General features: G+C 39.6%; 2 protein-coding genes across 4 annotated transcripts; one reads left to right on the top strand and one right to left on the bottom strand.

Annotated features, from left to right (window-relative positions):
• Window positions 1-1,469: 1,469 nt before the first annotated feature.
• Window positions 1,470-2,949, top strand: LOC115796098 (transmembrane protein 14C-like). 2 transcript variants are annotated; one of them, XM_030752348.1, is made up of 5 exons: window positions 1,470-1,556; window positions 1,724-1,828; window positions 1,969-2,070; window positions 2,149-2,236; window positions 2,363-2,949. In XM_030752348.1, the coding sequence occupies exons 2-5, from the start codon at window positions 1,753-1,755 to the stop codon at window positions 2,421-2,423; spliced, it is 327 nt and encodes a 108-aa protein (XP_030608208.1). In that variant the 5' UTR covers window positions 1,470-1,556; window positions 1,724-1,752; the 3' UTR covers window positions 2,424-2,949. The 2 variants fall into 2 exon arrangements, with proteins under 2 accessions (XP_030608208.1, XP_030608207.1); XM_030752347.1 differs by having other exon boundaries at window positions 1,477-1,556; window positions 1,721-1,828.
• An 83-nt stretch (window positions 2,950-3,032) lies between these two features.
• Window positions 3,033-15,705, bottom strand: LOC115796217 (serine/threonine-protein kinase MAK-like). 2 transcript variants are annotated; one of them, XM_030752512.1, is made up of 16 exons: window positions 15,675-15,705; window positions 15,337-15,593; window positions 13,652-13,706; window positions 12,974-13,095; window positions 12,245-12,327; window positions 11,862-11,994; window positions 9,825-9,996; window positions 8,863-9,030; window positions 7,029-7,385; window positions 6,609-6,781; window positions 6,414-6,535; window positions 5,595-5,705; window positions 5,118-5,192; window positions 4,923-5,030; window positions 3,430-3,525; window positions 3,033-3,357 (listed from the first exon to the last, which is right to left on the bottom strand). In XM_030752512.1, exons 2-16 carry the CDS (start codon window positions 15,507-15,509, stop codon window positions 3,206-3,208), a joined length of 2,100 nt encoding a protein of 699 aa, XP_030608372.1. In that variant the 5' UTR covers window positions 15,510-15,593; window positions 15,675-15,705; the 3' UTR covers window positions 3,033-3,205. The 2 variants fall into 2 exon arrangements, with proteins under 2 accessions (XP_030608372.1, XP_030608373.1); XM_030752513.1 differs by lacking the exons at window positions 13,652-13,706; window positions 15,675-15,705 and having other exon boundaries at window positions 15,337-15,411.
• Between the last annotated feature and the right edge of the window lie 1,519 nt (window positions 15,706-17,224).

Raw genomic sequence — 17,224 nt, 5'->3', positions numbered from 1 at the left:
AAAAAAAAAAAATATCTATATATACTGTCTTTGCGGGAGCCTCTTCGTGAGCCATTTCTTTTCCTCCTGCATAGGATTCGGAGGCATGCCCTCCACCAGTCCTGTCGGACTAGAGTACTGTTGCAATGCCCAGCGATGCTGGGTAAGAGCATGGATAATACCAGTGCTTAAATGTACATTTATTAAAATACTCTACTGAAGTACAACTTGAAGGTACTTCAAGTGTGCTATGCTTATTTCTACTTCTCAATATTCTGAATGCAAATATTGCATTTTACAGTACAAATACATGTAGGTATGTCATCTCCAGTTGCAGCTTTAAAGTGATCTGCACATTAATGCACTGGTCTAAATCTCAAGGCCCAGCAGCATTCTGGCCTTTTGCAAATTTAGGTTCTGAAAAACTGCAAACTGTGATATGTAAGTTTTTTCATATATGCGTCCACATTCATATAGCAGGGGAGGTGGTGTCATATATTGAATCTATATGATCAAAGCTCCATTAGGATTATTTTTTTTATTACCGTTTCATTAGGGTGTCAAGTTCAAGCTTTTAGGAAATATGTGAATAACTAAATTAAAGATAATTGTGATTTCTATGAGATGTATTTTGTTACCCCTCATTTATTTTCCTGATAGTGGTTGCCTACTATCAGGAAAAAAGGGGGTAAATGTGGTTCTTTGTCTATAAGATGAGGGAGATGACTACATGGTCTGTGTCTATCCTGGGACAGGATGTTGATGTGATGGAGCAGTACAAATACATGGGTGTGTCCACATCGACAAGAGGCTGAACTGGTAAGTGCAGTGTACTTTGCTGTGGTCTGCTGGGAGAGCAGCATTGGCACTGGTGACACCAACAGCATAAACTGATCTGGGAGTGACCAGGATGGACAGGATTAGAAATTAGTACATCAGAGGGACAGCTCAAGTTGTGTAGTCTGGAGACAAAGAGAGGCAAGGCTGAGCTGGTTTGGGCAGAGGAGGGATAGTGGATAAAAGTGGACAAAGGATACTGAATATGGCGCAGGAGGAAAAGAGGAAGACCACAGAGGAGGTTCATGGATGCAGTGGAGACATGGAGAGGGTTGGTGCGACAGGAGGATTGTAGGGATAGAGTAAGAGGGAGATGAGCAAACAGAAAACAAGTAATGCTATTTTTAAAGACAGTTTGTTATTAAAATTGAACCTTTAGTATTAACACAAGGCTGCTCATGAGATTGAAAACCATGTTTTCAATGCACCGTATTTATTTCAGACGCAATAGGCTGATTTTCTTGTGCATTTCTCTGCTTTGTTCTATGGAACTCCGTGGGGAAAAAAAACCCACCCCTGCTAGTGCATTACTTTTAAAATGAAGTTGCTCTTAAACTTAAATTTAGTTTTATACATTGACAGTGTAATATTTGGAGTTTATGTATTGTACAAACAAACAAAAAAGTTGGACCTTTTAATTTGAAAGTGCATAAAAAAGACGCCGGAAGTGAAAGTGTCAGTTTACATTCGGGAAGTTGTTGAGTGACAATCAGTGAAGTTTTAGCGTGTTTTTAAATCAGGTGTGTTGTTTTATCTGTAGCTCTTTTATTATTATTATAGTGAATACTGTAAACGTTTATCAGACCTTTTTTATCGCCATGTTTTATCTCCAACCGTCGGCTCGTTCTGGTACAGACTGAGGTTACATTGAACTGTGTATTAATTCAAATCTGGTTTATCGCAGCAGAAGCTCCTGCAGGCTGCTGGTTTCTGGTCATGGCTGTCGACTGGATTGGGTTCAGCTATGCTGCTCTGGTGTCAGCAGGAGGGGTCGTAGGTTATGCGAAAGCAGGTAGGTGAAAGACATTCAGCTAAGACTTTCATTGAAACATATTTATTGTTTAACCCTTACAAGGCATTCTGGGAAATGTAGTGTTTAACATAAGGGGGGGCGGAGTGTTTGGATGACAGCTAACAGCATGTCCTCCACAGGCAGTGTCACCTCTCTGGTCTCAGGGCTCCTGTTTGGCATGCTGGCTGCAGTCGGCGCTTATCTGATATCTAAAAATCCCAGGAATGTGTGGCTTTCAGTAGGTGAGTGAGTTCAGATGTTCAAGAGCTTAAACAAGTTCAGCTTCACAAACTCAGCAAATTGTTCCTTGTTGAATGCAGTTACTGCAGGAACTCTGTGTGTGGTGATGGGACTGAGATTTCTCGCCTCCTGGAAGTTCATTCCAGCTGGTTTAATGACGTTAGTGAGGTAAATCTGCAGTTTTACTCAAACTGTACTGGTTTCCCTGCTTACTGATAATATATTTTATAACATTCTGCATCATGTAGGCTGCCTTCAAACATTCACTGTTATACATATTGTCATATTTTTCAGTTTGCTGATATTGGTGAAGATCTTTGCGGGAATGGGAAAGATGGAATCACACAAATCTTGAGCTAAAATAAACCTTTTCAGTGAGTCTAAATAATTTAAATAAATCTTACAGCATTCTAGTTTTTTTTTTCCTACTAGTCTTGTTTTATCCATCCATCCTCTTCCACTTATCACAAGGGTCACAAGAGGGGACTTGAACCTGTTCCAGCTGTCAGAGGGCAAGAGGCAGGGTACACCCTGAACAGGCCATCAGCCTGTTGCAGGACTAACACAGAGAGACAGACATTTTTCACTCGCACCTGCGGCCAATTTAGAATCACCAATTAACCTAACCCCACTAAGTGCCTGGTACCTGGAGAAAACCCACAAAAACATGGGCAAAACCTGCAAACACCATACAGAAAGGTCCCGTCCAAGGTGGATTCAAACACAGGACCTTCTTGCTGTGAGGCAATGGTGCTAACCACTGCACCGCCCCTCTTGTGAAACAGGAATGTAGAAGAAGGGGTTCCTGGAGGCTGTCCTGCCTGAGATTACATGGCCCTCATAGTTTCTTTGTATGAAAAATGTTTTTAAATAAAATATCGTTGATGATTGTGCTTAAGTGTGATTTTCTTTTTCTTTTTTTTTTTTTTTAAACCAAAATGAGGAAATGCCATGACACACATGATTCTTTCAAATATGAAAAAATAACTTTTATTCCAATTACTATTATTTAAACCATACTGGAGATAAAAGTCTTGACTCATACAACACTGAATGATATTCAATAGCAGCAGGAAACATTTCCTGCTTTGGGAACCTTTCCCAGGATTCCTCTGCACCGCCGGGCAGACTGCTGTGCTAGCGGTGGCCGCTGTACTTGGCGGTCCAGTCTACTCGTCCGTTCACTGGCTGAACGTTTGAGCTCCTGGAGAGGGTGGTCTTCCCTGCAGTGTTGGTGTTGATTCCAAGCACCTGAGAATTCATGGGTTTGCTTCGCCATCCTTCATACTCTGAAATCAACACAAAAAACAAAGTGAAAAAAATTTAGTCCCAGTCAGTGTGTGTGTCTCTTTTTGTCTTACCTTGATTTGAGGGTGCCAGCTTTTTCAAGGCAGTCTTGCTTTTTGATGGTTTGATTTTCGGCTCCACTCTCAGATCAGTGGCAGATGATAGATCGACTGAAAGATTTGGAGAAAGACCCTGTGTGAAAACGCTGAAGACTGGAGAACAGATATGCCTCAATGCCTTATGAGAACACCTCCCATTTCTTCACATTTAGGAACATAACGTGTTGGGATACAATTTACACATCAGGTTTGAGGGTTTAGCACAAATTGAGACTGCATTATCTACAGTACTGTGCAAAAATCTTAAGGCAACCCCCTCATTTCTTTATATTTTGGTAAGAAAATGGAAAACAGATGCAGCAATTTAAAATATGTGCAAACAAATGGAAATACAGTATATGAGGCAAAAACAGTCATTACAATTCTAATGAGCTTGAAAGTTCATTCCAGCTGAGAGTCCAGATTGAAAGTCAATAATTGGTGTGACCACCTTTATTCTTCAACACAGCCTGAACTCTCTCAGGTAAGATTTGTCATTTCTTTTAAATAGTCTCAGGAACAGTTCTCCAGGCTTCTTGAAGGACATTCAAAGCTCTTCTTTGGCAGCTTTTTTTTCTGCCAAGATGATCCCACGCTGCTTCAGTAATGTTGAAGTCCAGGCTCTGGGGAGGCCAGTCCATGACTATAGGCATCCATTGTGTGCACCAACTGTATGTTTGGGATCAGTGTCATGCTGAAAAACGAAGCCACTGCCAATCAGATCATATTGCACCGTAGATCAAAATCTGTACTCTTCCTGCATTCATAATTTAAATTTTGACAAGATCCCAAACACCACTGGCTGAAATGCAGCCCCAAACCATGACTTAGCCTCCACTGTGTTTTACAGATGGGAACACTCGTACCTCTCCCTCCAGACCTCCTATGTACATGTTTATTTGGATCCATTTCAAATGTACCCCCATTGGTACAGCCAAACAGTGGATTTGAACCCAGGACCTTCTTGCTGTGAGGCAACAGTGCTGCCCACCACACCACTGTGCTCAAGACCACTTAAACATTGCAAGAAAGTTTGTTTCTTATTTTAAAAAATATAAGTGGTGGTTCAAGACCTTTGCACAGTACTTCACATATCTATGAGTCAGACACAAATTCCCCTCCATAATTTAGTAAAAACACTTAAACTGATAGTGGAACTAATCTAAACTGCTACTAAATAAAAAAAAAAAAGAAATGATTTATTTTTATTTATAACTCTGCTAAAGTTTACTGCAGGGGGAAATTAAAGAAGATTTTAAAAAGGGATTTCCGCTGTTATTTCGGAGCACGAAGGATCTGAAGAGAGAAGCCATGATGTTAGAGAGGAAAGAGCGCCTTTGGCTTTAACAGACTGCAAACCTGAAAAGTTAATTTTTTAGTGTATGTGATTTGCACAAGGAGACACTGAACCAATAAAATGTGAGTGAACCATTTTTGTGACTGAGAGAAAAGTAATGAAAGCGTCTCACCAGCAGAGGCGCCACCTATGGGTGCCAGTAAAATCCGCTGCCGGGCTGCTCCCGTTTCCTGTAAAGGTGGCACAAACGTCTTGGCGTTGGAGTTGCTGATGAAGGAATCTGAAGGGGAGGATAAAAATCATGACAGGTTAGAGTAAATGTGCTTGAGTCTCTGACATTGAAGCCCTAGTACACTTTGAGAGGTACCTTTCAAAAGATCAAGATCCTCTGAGGTCTTTTCTTTTACAGGCTTCTTATCTGTTATTTTAGGAAGACTAATATCTAAAACCACATCAGAGAAAGCCAAAAGTAGGAGAAAGCAGAGGAGAAAAAGTTAACACAAGCTGAAGTTTTAGGTGGACATTCAGTATAATTAATCTAGTTGCTTTTTATGCACAGAAAAGAGTTTGTCAATAAAACTATCAAATAGGACTTAATTCATCTTTAATGACCAGAAAGTACCAGACTGGGTTAGTTTGCTGCATTAGATCAAATCAGATTAGAAAATTTAGTCATGCATTTGAAATCAATGCCCCTAAAAGTATCAAACACTCAATTAAACCACTGTGTGGGTGAGTAACTGTTATATTCACCAAGAGTACAGAGAAGGGCAGGTAGAGAAATGCTCTTTTTTCAAAGATGTGACAATAAAACTTCTAATATGCATTGATTAATTTCTCTTACCTTTACTGAGAGGAATCTCCGGGCAGTGTCCTCTGGATAAACACGAGGCCACCCCCAGCTTTCTGCCTGACACCTGGCCTCTTACTGAGGAGCTGTTTTTTGGATTTATGCCTGAAAAACAGTTCAGGGTGAATTTTTGTACCTGAGCCTGCACACTAAGAAACTGGACCCCTTAACCTAATAGCAAGCTGCAATTAGGCCAATCTCATATTTTTGTTGGGTTTATTTTTGAAGTCATTTCCTGTTTAATTCTGAGATCATCAGTCTCTTTACACTATTTTAGTTTTACTTCATGTCTTTGTAATTGTCTGCTCCACCCTGATTAGTGTCACCTGGGTTTAATCTGCCACATCTGTTCCCAAATCAACTAATCAGTCTTCTCAGTGTATACACACAATATGTATAATGTACTGCTTATCTTTCACCTGCTGCAGTTCCCTTCTTTCTGGCATAAAATCCTGGCTTCTCCCCACTAGCTACCAGTACATTTTACTGATCCTTAAGATTTTGCTGATCACTTTTAAACACACACTGGGGTCTGGACCTAAGCTTTGTACCTGTAAAAGGACGTTTTTCCTTCCCACTGTCAGCAAGTGCTTGCTCATAGGGCTCCTCTGATTATTAGGGCTTCTTTCTATTATTGTAGGGCCTTTACCTTACAATATAAAGCACCTTGAGGCGACTTGTGAATTGATGCTATGTAAATAAAATTGAATTGAACTGAACAATATTTAAATGTCAGATTATTACTTTGTTTTTGGATTATGCTCACTGTGTAAGTTTGGTTCATTATTATTGTAATTATGATGCTTTTCTCACCAGGCATGTATCTGGACTGGCGGAGGTAGTGCTGCTTGGCAGACGTGAGGTTGGAGTCAGCTCGGTTCAGTCCAGCGTTGCTCTGCAGCTTTGTTCCTGCGTTGTTCTTTGATTCTGAAAATCTGCATTAAAACTGTATAGTTAACGCTTCCTAAAACTCTGAAGATATTTTACCCAATAATGAGGGTCTCTCACCGAAAACTGTTCTTCAGAGAAGTGATGGTGGGTTTTTTGGAGATGGAAACTCCGGGGTCTGCATCGTCACCGTCGTCCCAGCTGTCCACTGATTTGAAGGACGTTTGGCCCCACCGTCGACGTGCCGTCCGGGGTCCACACGCACCGTTCTCTGTGCCTGTGGCAGCTCCTCGCTGATGTAAGGAGATAATTTTTGTCATTCTTGCAAACGTAAACAAAACAAAAATATTGTGTTTGTTAAAAATCAAAGCTGTGGCCACTGTGGAAGCATATAAAAAAAAAATAGTAATAGTTTAACCAAAGATGAATATTAATATCATCCTGTCATGACTGGGATCACTATATAGTTGTTGAATGAATGTTTTGGTGCAAGCATACAGGGTGGACATAATAGAGTTCCCTGATATTCATACTCTTCACCTCAGTGATGTTTACAGCTGGACAGCATGCTGGTTGCCTGTTTTTCACCAGGCTGAGAGGCTCCTGCTGCTCCTCTGTCACTGTGCTGGGACTCACTGGTTGAAGTGTGCTCTGCTCCATGTTCTCCTGAGGAAGAGGGATCTGCTGCAGAGGCTGATGGGGAGACTGGCTGCAGGTCTGAACCTCTATGTGGGCCTTGCCAAGCTCGCAGGAGTCCAGATCAGTCTTACAGAGGGACAGAGGCTTCAGTTCTGCAGCTGCCTCTGACAGCTTCTTCTTTTGGCCCTTGCTCTGTTCAGAGTTCTTTAGAGGGGCACCGAGTGCCTGTCCTACATGGAAGTATGGATACCTCAGGGCCTGGAAAACATCAGCAATTCTGATTTTATTTAATGTTCTAGGTTGTGACATGGAACCCAACAATGCATTAAATACAAGAGGAGTGTACAGACAAATGAACTGAAAAATTCCTAAAAGCTGCACTCTCAAAAACAGAATTAGAAGTTGTAAAAATGGATCCTGATGCTCTGCATGTCTGTGTGTGCAACATCAACAACAACAAACATTTTGTCACAGAGTCAGTGTTAGTCAGTGTTGAAATGTCCAAATGTCAGTTTTAGGTCATCGTTTCAATTTTTTTTTTTTTTCCCCAGGGACATCTTTTCCAAAGCTACTCTTATAAACATGTTTAACTGCCTCCAAAACTATAACTTATGGTCATTTAAGTCACATAAAGAAAACAAAGCAGGACAGCAACAACCACATATGATCAAACATCTGAATAAAACCACCATGAAGAGGTACAGTATCTCAGGTAAAATAGACACTGCACACACACACATACTGTATATTGAATACAGACTCATTTGAGCTACTTTATTGCTCTCTCCACTGCACAAAATATCCTGTTATACTGAACCATCTTATCTGTTTTTATTACTACTTTTAGTAAGAATTTTGTGTTATGTTTTATTAGCTATACTGAGTTTGAGCTATTTTGCTCAATAGAGCCACCCAGCTTTGTATTATATTTTTTCCTTTAATTGTATTTTATACAGATTTTTACTCACTGAACTTATTTATTTCTTATTTTTCATTTTTATTTGATGGAGATACTCTTCTTAAGCTGTTTTGTTAAAGGTTGTGTTTAATTTTTTTGACTGCTTTAACGAGATTTTCCCAACTTTTGGGATATCGTATTTGTCTCTCTATACATTTGCATCCATGCACGAACAGGTATGTGCCGGCATTTTAAATTTATACAATTACAAAAATACACAATACTGTATTTGGGTTCACAGTGTGCAACTTGTATTATACTAGACTGTGCATAATTCAAAAAGCCATAAACGTAAGTCTTTTATCTTACTATTAGTTAACATTAGTTTTCTAACATTTCAAGGTGCTAAACATACAAAATGTAATAATTTTTATCTTGCTAAAGGCTGCAATTTCAGCCCTCAGGTGATATTGTGGTGCAGATTGTTTTCTCCTGTGGGTGTAGTTTTCTGAGTATGATGCGTCACACTCTGTCTTCATTCAGAAAAATACAGAATCAGGGGAACATGCTCTAGTTTATAAAATACTTAATGAATCCTAATCCTACATGAAAAATAATGAACACTTGTCCCAAAGCTAAAGTAAACCAAATCTCTCTCTCTCTCTCTCTCTCTCTCTCTCTCTTTACAACAACTTGTTTCAGACAGGGGATGACCTGAGGGGATACACCAAGGATAATAAGGATTATTTTGAATAGCAATGCAAAGCTACTCTAGTAGAGTCCAAGAATAAAAATATGGAGCTGAAAATAAGCAGAATAAATTCCCTTTAAATGTACCTGAGCAGCACTTGGTCTTTTCTCGGGGTCCCACTGCAGCATGTCTTTCATCAGTGCGACTGCTTCGTCACTGGCGTTGGGAATCAGGGACCTGAGGCTGGTGGGGACACACCTTGGGAAGCGGAAGTTCATCGAGACAGCGAGGTTGTAGCCCCCAAGCCAGTCCGACTGATGTTGGGGCGAGAGTCAAAGTTAATGTTTTACTTGGAAAACTTCAAAGAGATGTTATTAAATAGTTAAAACGTTTTCACACATGATCTTTAAACAATTTTTGGAGAATCAATTATTTTCCACAGTTGTCCTTTCTCACTAATCGGTTTGGTTTAGGTGAGGGATGCCCTTCAATGCAGAGTACAGGAGACAGGGCACAAGGCCACCACTTTCCAGATAAGAATTCAGGCATTTAGCAGTGCTACAATCCATAATCTACCAAACTTTGTAAGAGAGACCTTGCAGGTTAAAGAGTGGCTAATTTAAAAAAAAACAAAAAAAACAACTGCATCACATTGTTTGTGTTCGAAATACACATCTGAGTGATGACAAGAGAAGTTCAAGGCTGCAGAGCATGGTTGGCAACAAACCATAAACAAAACAAAAAAACCCCCAAAAAACATGCATGCTGTGCATATTAAAGATATAAGCATAGTACACTCTCAGAGAAATGCAACCATAGTTATATAAAAGTGCAAAAATATCCATGTTAGACTGTAGAGACAGAACAGGAGATGCAATAACTTATTGGTGATATGGGTGTTTTTCATTACCAAATTGTACGAATTAGTATAACTTATAGTTGAAGTGTATCAATAGAAGGGGGCACAGGGACTTTATTGGGTGGGCCTAGACCCCCAAGGCCCATCCATAATGCTGATGCTGCTGCAGAGCCTGGAGTCTGAAAACAGCTGTATAGTAATAAAAGCATTACAGAAAAAGGCAGAAGCAGTGGTTTGATGGTTCCTCACCTTCTTCAGCGTTCCCAGCACCTGACAGATCTTTAAGATCTCGTCCACCTCGCTGTTGCCTGGGAACAGGGGTGTGAGGGTGTATAACTCCGCCATGATACAGCCTATGGCCCAGATGTCGATGGGAGAACTGTAAGAGCTGGACCTGAGCAGAACCTCAGGAGCACGGTACCTGAAGTAACAGCACCAAAGAATTTATAGAGAGCAGTCAAAGGTTTTTCTTAAAAAGGAAAAAAAAAAAAAAACAATATTGTGCCCCCCCGAAAGAGTGTTTGCCCTTCCACCAAGCATAACTCACCATGGCTGACATTGTTTTCTGCTTGAGGGTTTAATTTCCTCAAGCAGAAAACCTTTATTACGTGCCCAGGAGCAATGGAAAATGCAAAGATGTTCTGTTAACTAATGTAGTGAAGACTCACTGAGCCTTATTCACTAATAAAATGTTCCTAATCTGTGCTCAAAATAAATAAGGTGAATATGTTGGATTGTTTTAACTACATAATCAACACTGTCTAAAAAATGTCTTGAACTCTTCACGTCCTCTGTTTTATTTGATCTTTGTGTTATGTAGAAATGGTTGCTTAAAACTCTTCAGTTAATATTTTGGGGTCTTTACGTACAATTCAGTTCCTTATAGTGGTACTTGCACTCAGTTTAAAAATGTGTGATTGCATTTTTTATGACCGCCTGGGCTTCATTATTTGTTCATATGCACAGTCTGAGGCAGTTCTAAATTAATTTGCAGAGCACAAACAAATCCTGGCAAGAAAATAATGCTCATTACCGGTTTGTGCGTGAAACATTTATGTGCTCAGTTTCAGTGAAGCTCTAAGAAGGAGAATTGCAGATTTACACAAGGCGAGATGCTTTCTTGATGCTGGGACACCAGCATCACTCTTCACAGTGAAATGAGTTTTACATCACCATGGACTGAGAGGGTGGCGATCAAGAAAGACACCCCCCCCCCAAAATCAACATCTTCAAACTCGACTGAAATTTGCAGCTGCCCACATTGACAAGCCAAATGTCTTTTGGAGACAAGTTGATAGTCAGACGAGACAAGATTGAACTGTTTGGCCACAATGACAAGAGGTATGTTGTGAGGAGTAAAGGTGAGGCTGTCAAACCAAAGAACACGGTACCAGCTGTCAAGCATGGTGGTGGTAGCGTCATGCTCTGGGGCCGTTTTGCTGCCAGTGGTACTGGTGCATTGCACAAAGTGGATGGAATAATGAAGGAGAGGTTGGGTGCTTCAACAGGACAGTGATCCCAAACTTACATCAAAACTGGTGTTGGAATAGATGAAACAGACTAACATTAAGCTTCTGGAATAGCCTTCCTAAAGCCCCGACCTTAACCCTATTGAAAATTTGTGGACTATACTTAAAAGCTGGGTCAGTGCCAGGAAACCAACCAATTTAAATTAACTCTACCAATTCTGCTGAGGAAAGCATTCAAATTATGCCAGAATTATGCCAGAAGCTTGTTGAGGGAAGTGTCTGGTCAAGGTATAACTTCCTAAGGGACATTTAACAAAATGTTAGTGGGGGTGAATGTATATATTTGAGTCTGTATGTATACTTTTGACCCTGAGAAAATACAAAATAAATTCAAACTAAATTGTTTTGTTTTTTTTAGGTAATTAAAGATGTATGCTATATAATCATTCGACCCTGGAAAAAGAACAATTTAATTCAAAGAAATCAGTGGCCCAAGTTACTATGACATTCATGCCCATGACGAGTGTATGTGAACTTCTGACCACAGCTGCAGATACAGGACACCAGGCGACTGAGGCCTCATAATCTCAGCATGCTTCTGTCGAGTCCGTGTGTCTTCCTTTAAATCTCCTGAACATTTTTCCTTTTCTGTTGTCTGTATCAGTTTAATCCAAGATTCTCTTAAATTATATGATAAGTGATTTTACAGCAGTGCAGGTTTTGCTTTATCTTCAAGAATTACTTCAGACCCTCTGGATTTTTATTAAATAAAAAAACAAAACAAAAACAAGAGAAAGAAACAAAAAAAACACCTCACCATCTCGTGGACACATAATCTGTGTAAGGTGGTTGCGAGCGGATTTCTCTTGCTAGGCCAAAATCTGCAATCTTCACAAGCTCCGACCCCATGCACAGCAAGTTCTCCGGCTTCAGATCACGATGGAAATATCCTAAAAACCAAGAGCCAGTTAAATTAGCCCCTGCTGATGTTCATGTGTGTATAGATTTGTATTATTTTCTGCATTAGCTTCTACTACTATAACAACCACTACACGGCATAACCCCTTAATGAAGCAGGTCACAGTTTTTTGAGTGAAACACAAACTTAAATACAGTAGCTCTCCCAAAAAAGGAAGCCTTAACCAAACAACCTTTAAATTAAAAGGAAATGTAATGAAAACGACATGAGGAGTCTCTTACCGTGCTTATGCACAAATGCTAATCCAGATAATATCTGGAACAAAATGTTCCTTATCTCATTTTCTGAAAACATCTTATCTTCTCTGGCAGCAGCAAAGCGTTAAAAGACAAAAGAAAGAAAGAAGGGATAAAGAAGAAAGAACACAATGCAAGCGTTTATGACATTAACACCCACAAGTAGTAAACACAGAGCTGATTTTTATTTATTTTTTTTAATTTCTGCTGATTTAAGCTTTGTTACCAGTCACACCTCCTCTCCTCACTGCAGCACAGAAGGAGTGAGTAATTTTTGGTTGGAGAAAATCCCGTGATGGCCTATAAACTGTCCAGCATGCATATACTTTTCAGGTTTAATGTATCATTTCCTTAATAATTAACCTATGTACATCAAGCTGATACAGCATTTGACAAGTGGAGTTCTTTTTTAATTTTACTTGCATTAAAATACCTCTCTGAAGGCACCGACCATGTTTATGAATGAACGACAGTCCCTGTAATATCTCAAAAGTCACGTTTCTGACGACTGACTCAGGGAACGAGTTGTTTCTGTAAAAACCGAGACTGACACTCGATGACTCAAGCTGACCCAAATATTTCTCACATTCCCAGTGGTGATAAAAAAAAGTTCAGAAATAACTATGAGGCTAACACATCACACATGCTGCGATTTTGCTTTCACATAAATTCACATGGGACTGAAAAATAATAATAATTTTGATCTTTTCTTACCTTTCTTTCATGAGCTGATAGAGATTTTGCTTCATGTATTCAAAGACAAAGTAGAGGCAATCATTTTCTCTGATAACTTCCTTCAGTTTTACCACATTTGGATGGTTCAGCTTCTTCAGTGACTGGCAGCACCAGATATTTAGGAAACACATGCAGGAGAGTCTTCAGCTCATTTTGAAAGTGAATCAACTTCAGACACAGTATCTGAATTAGCTCTGTAACGCTGCTCCCGCTGCTATTACAAGTACAGTTCAAGCTGCCAGATATGTTGTGTTAATATAAAGTTCTCATTCACGTATGCAAAAAAAGAAAAGTTAATACAATTAAAAAGATCAAGAGAAAAATTTGAAGGTGACAGAAATATGACTAATGCTCATTTCTAATTTATAACTCAAACTGTTCAATAAAATGTGACTATAACTCCTCATTTGCAGCAAAGGCTTACAAAAAACATTGATTAGGCTTTTACATATTGACAAAACCTCAAAATTAAAATATTATTGGCTACAAAATATGATTTATAACTGATTGAAGTATCAGTGAGTTCAGGTTTTATCCAGAGAGGTGCAGAAAAAAGCCAGAAAGAAAAACTGGTTTTATTGCCATATTTACCAGTTATTACCTCTATTGTGAATTTTATAATTATGTTTTATCTTAACAACTGAATTAGATTATTACCTTCACCTCTCTTAGATTTAAGCATTCATCCCAGGAAAAAAACTTTCTCTTCATCCTGTTGGGGCAGGAAAAAAAAAAAAAAAAAAAATCAGATTTCTATGAGAAATAAGCTCTGCTTGCTAGTGGAACATATATAAATATTTACCAGTCTACAAGATCAACTAATGCTAAGCCCAAACAAGCTAAATCTGTGTTAGGATTTTGAGGTAATCTTTAATTTTCTCCCCTTAAGGGGTCCCTGGCCCCCCAAAATAACACCTGTATCTCAAACTCCTCCCCTTTTCAGTTCACATTGCATTTACAAAGAAAACAAAAAAAAATACACACATGCACACACACGCTTTACTTCTGTTTTGCTGCTCTCCTCCCCTCTGGTCTCTGTTTCACCATGTCACAAAGAGCAGCAAAACACTCACACTGAACCAAAATCTTACATATACAGCCTTTAAACCTGCTTCATGGCACAGATGTTTGGAAACAGAAGTAACAGAAATATTTATAAGATCTTTGTGCTCCACCAGCAGTCTCATCCACAACACCCAGAAGACCAAGGGGATTGTGGCAGATTTCAGGAAGACAAGAACTCCCATCGTCAAATCACTGAGACTGTCTCCTGGTCTGCACATATTTCCACCATCATGATCATCAAAACAAAACAATGCCTCTAATTTTTGAGAAGTTTGAGGAGAATCAGACTTTCAGAAGTTCTCCTCTTCAGCGTCTACCAGTGCACTGTGGAAAGTGTTCTAATTTACAACATTATTAGTGTGGACCGGAGGGCTTTGCAGCGCATTGCAAAGACTGCAGAAAACATTTTTGGTGCACATCTGCCTGCAGCTGAGGACAGCTACTTGTCTAGATGTGTGAGCAGGGCCTCTAAGATTACTGAGACCCAACTCAACACCTCTGAACTGCTCCCGATTCTGGCAGATGTTACAGGACTTTCCACTCACACACCATAAGGATGCTAAAATGCTTCCTCCTCCAAGCTGTTAGACTCCTGAATCAATGACACTCTGCTAATGTTGCACTCTACTACTGTTTGTATCAATTCTTGTATTACTATTTATAACTTATGTCTGTTTTTATTTTGGTCTATTGGGTGTTTTGTTTTTTTAATAAATGAAGAAGAAGAAGGGATATCTACCCAATTCTGTTGTATCTGCATTGCAGTACAGTGACAATAAAATTTTCTTGAATCAAAGAGTGATCATGGGCAACAATATGGAAACGATTACATCGCTGTTGTAATCATTAAAATAGTTTAACATCTTGGGAAACTTTGTTATATTTAAACGTGTACCCTGTTTTAGTGCATTTGTACTTTCACTCCTTACACTGTAACCAGCTTGCACTAAAACCTCACAGTCACATGCTTGGTGGAGCATTTCTTGTCCATTGAATTGAGCTTTAGCAGAACTGCTGTCATGGTCCATGGTTTCCTTGACCGCTGCCCTGATAGCAAAAGTTAATCTGTTAATTTGTTGATCTTTTCAATAACCCAAACGAAGGAAAAAAAAAATCTAAATGGTAACTTTTTTTTTAATTATGTGAGGATGCAGTATGTTTGAATATAAATCCTTGAAGTGCCTTGTAGCACTCATGCAGGCCTTAATCAGCTTAACCCGTTGAGACTAAACAACACGGGAATCCCTGACATGTTTACTGGCGCTCCACACACTCACCTCTTTATGGCTACCAGCTCACCAGTCTCATTGCTCTTGCCCAGGAGCACACTGCCATACGTGCCGTCCCCCAGCTGCTTGAGCGTGGTGTAGCGGTTAATCGTCCATAAAGAGACCTGGCTCTCCTTCAGCGAGGAGCCCTGACAGTCCCAGACATTGCCAACATTGGTCATTGTAAGTCCATTAACATCCGTCCACAGGTTAACAACCCCTGCACTGATGTGTCCTGCTACTGTGAGGCTGCTCCAAGGCTTTCACTGCAGAGACACAGACATAAAAGATCCATTCATCCTTTAGTTTTCCTCTCTGCAGACTGGTGATGTAGGGGTAAGGTTTACCTGGCGAGGAAGACTGGAAAAGTCCTGCCTGTTGCACTCTCACTTATCCTTTGACTAAGCCTTTAGAGTGGTAGAGGAAGGGCGAGAGGAAGTGGATTAAAGTTGTCATGCGATTAAGAAAGTCTGCCACGAAGTATACTAACAGGAGAATCCTGCTTCAATGAGGAGTCACACATTTGTGTTTTGTATGGTTGTTTTTGGTGTCAATTTTTTAAGCTTACAGCAACACCAACCAACCAACCAATATCATTTAATCATTTCATTAAACTGGAAGAAAGTGATTAAATTAACTTTAATTTGGTAGCCTTCATTAGTATTTTTCAGCAAGATGAAATCATGATTTGTTGCACACACTTACATGCACGCACACACTTAAAGATATCCTAACCCAACAACAACAACAAGAACAAATCATCTACCATTTGGAGCACTCCTTCACCTACAGTACCCCAGATTTAATTTGAAACTCCCTTAACCTACATTTCACAGTGGGAAGCAGCAGGACGTTGGTCATGGTTTAACAAATTAAGGCCAGTGTATTTATAACTAACATAAGACAAAGTTAGAGTCAGATTAGTGTCTGTAGTACTGATAGCCCCATGGTTTAAGTACTGATAGCCCCATGGTTTAATACTCTACACTTTATAAACATAACATACAGTGGTATGAAAAAGTTTGGGCACCCCTGATCATTTTCGTGATTTTCCTTTATAAATCATTGGTTGTTTGGATCAGCAATTTCAGTTAAATATATCATATAGCAGATGAACACAGTGATATTTGAGAAGTGAAATGAAGTTTATAGGATTTACAGAAAGTGTGCAATAATTATTTAAACAAAATTAGGCAGGTGCATAAGTTTGGGCACCCTTGTCGTTTTATTGATTTGAATACCTTTAGCACTAATTATTGGAACACAAAATTTGTTTTGCAGGCTCATTGACCCGTGACCCACATACACAGGTGAATCCAATTATGAGAAAGAGGTAGAGGTGGCCAATTGCAAGCGTTTCTCCTCTTTGCATCTTCTTAAAAGAGCGGCAACATGGGAGCCTCAAAACGACTCTCAAATGACCAGAAAACAAAGATTGTTCAACATCATGGTTTAGGGGAAGGATCCAAACAGCTCTCTCAGAGATTTCAGCTGTCAGTTTCCACTGTGAGGAACATAGTGAGGAAATGGAAGACCACAGGCACAGTTCAAGTTAAGGCCTGAAGTGGCAGGCCAAGAAAAATAGGCAGAGGTGAAGGATTCCAGTCAATATCAGCAGATTCTTGAGAACAATGTTTAAGAATCAGTGACAAAGTTGAAGTTGCGCCGGGGCTGGATACTTCAACAAGACAACGACCCCAAACACTGCTCTAAATCTACTAAAGCATTCATGCAGAGGAACAAGTACAATGTTCTGGAATGGCCACCTCAGTCCTCAGACCTGAATATTACTGAAAATCTGTGGTGTGATTTAAAGCGGGCTGTCCATGCTCAGAAACCATCAAACCTGACTGAACTGGAGATGTTTTGGAAAGAAGAATGATCCAAAATACCTTCT

This window comes from Archocentrus centrarchus, chromosome 17, assembly GCF_007364275.1.
Source record: "Archocentrus centrarchus isolate MPI-CPG fArcCen1 chromosome 17, fArcCen1, whole genome shotgun sequence".
NCBI lineage: Eukaryota > Metazoa > Chordata > Actinopteri > Cichliformes > Cichlidae > Archocentrus > Archocentrus centrarchus.
This window is presented reverse-complemented; position numbering and strand designations above follow the sequence as displayed.

Excerpts from the sequence above, each read along its gene's own strand:
- LOC115796217 (XM_030752512.1), bottom strand. The coding sequence starts at position 15,509 with ATGACCAATGTTGGCAATGTCTGGGACTGTCAGGGCTCCTCGCTGAAG. Across the intron at positions 11,995-12,244 it reads AGCATTTGTGCATAAGCACG|GATATTTCCATCGTGATCTG; the intron begins GTAAGAGACTCC and ends CTTGGTTTTTAG. Across the intron at positions 6,782-7,028 it reads CAGCTGTAAACATCACTGAG|CGAGGAGCTGCCACAGGCAC; the intron begins GTGAAGAGTATG and ends TCCTTACATCAG.
- LOC115796098 (XM_030752348.1), top strand. The coding sequence starts at position 1,753 with ATGGCTGTCGACTGGATTGGGTTCAGCTATGCTGCTCTGGTGTCAGCA. Across the intron at positions 1,829-1,968 it reads CGTAGGTTATGCGAAAGCAG|GCAGTGTCACCTCTCTGGTC; the intron begins GTAGGTGAAAGA and ends TGTCCTCCACAG. Across the intron at positions 2,237-2,362 it reads GGTTTAATGACGTTAGTGAG|TTTGCTGATATTGGTGAAGA; the intron begins GTAAATCTGCAG and ends CATATTTTTCAG.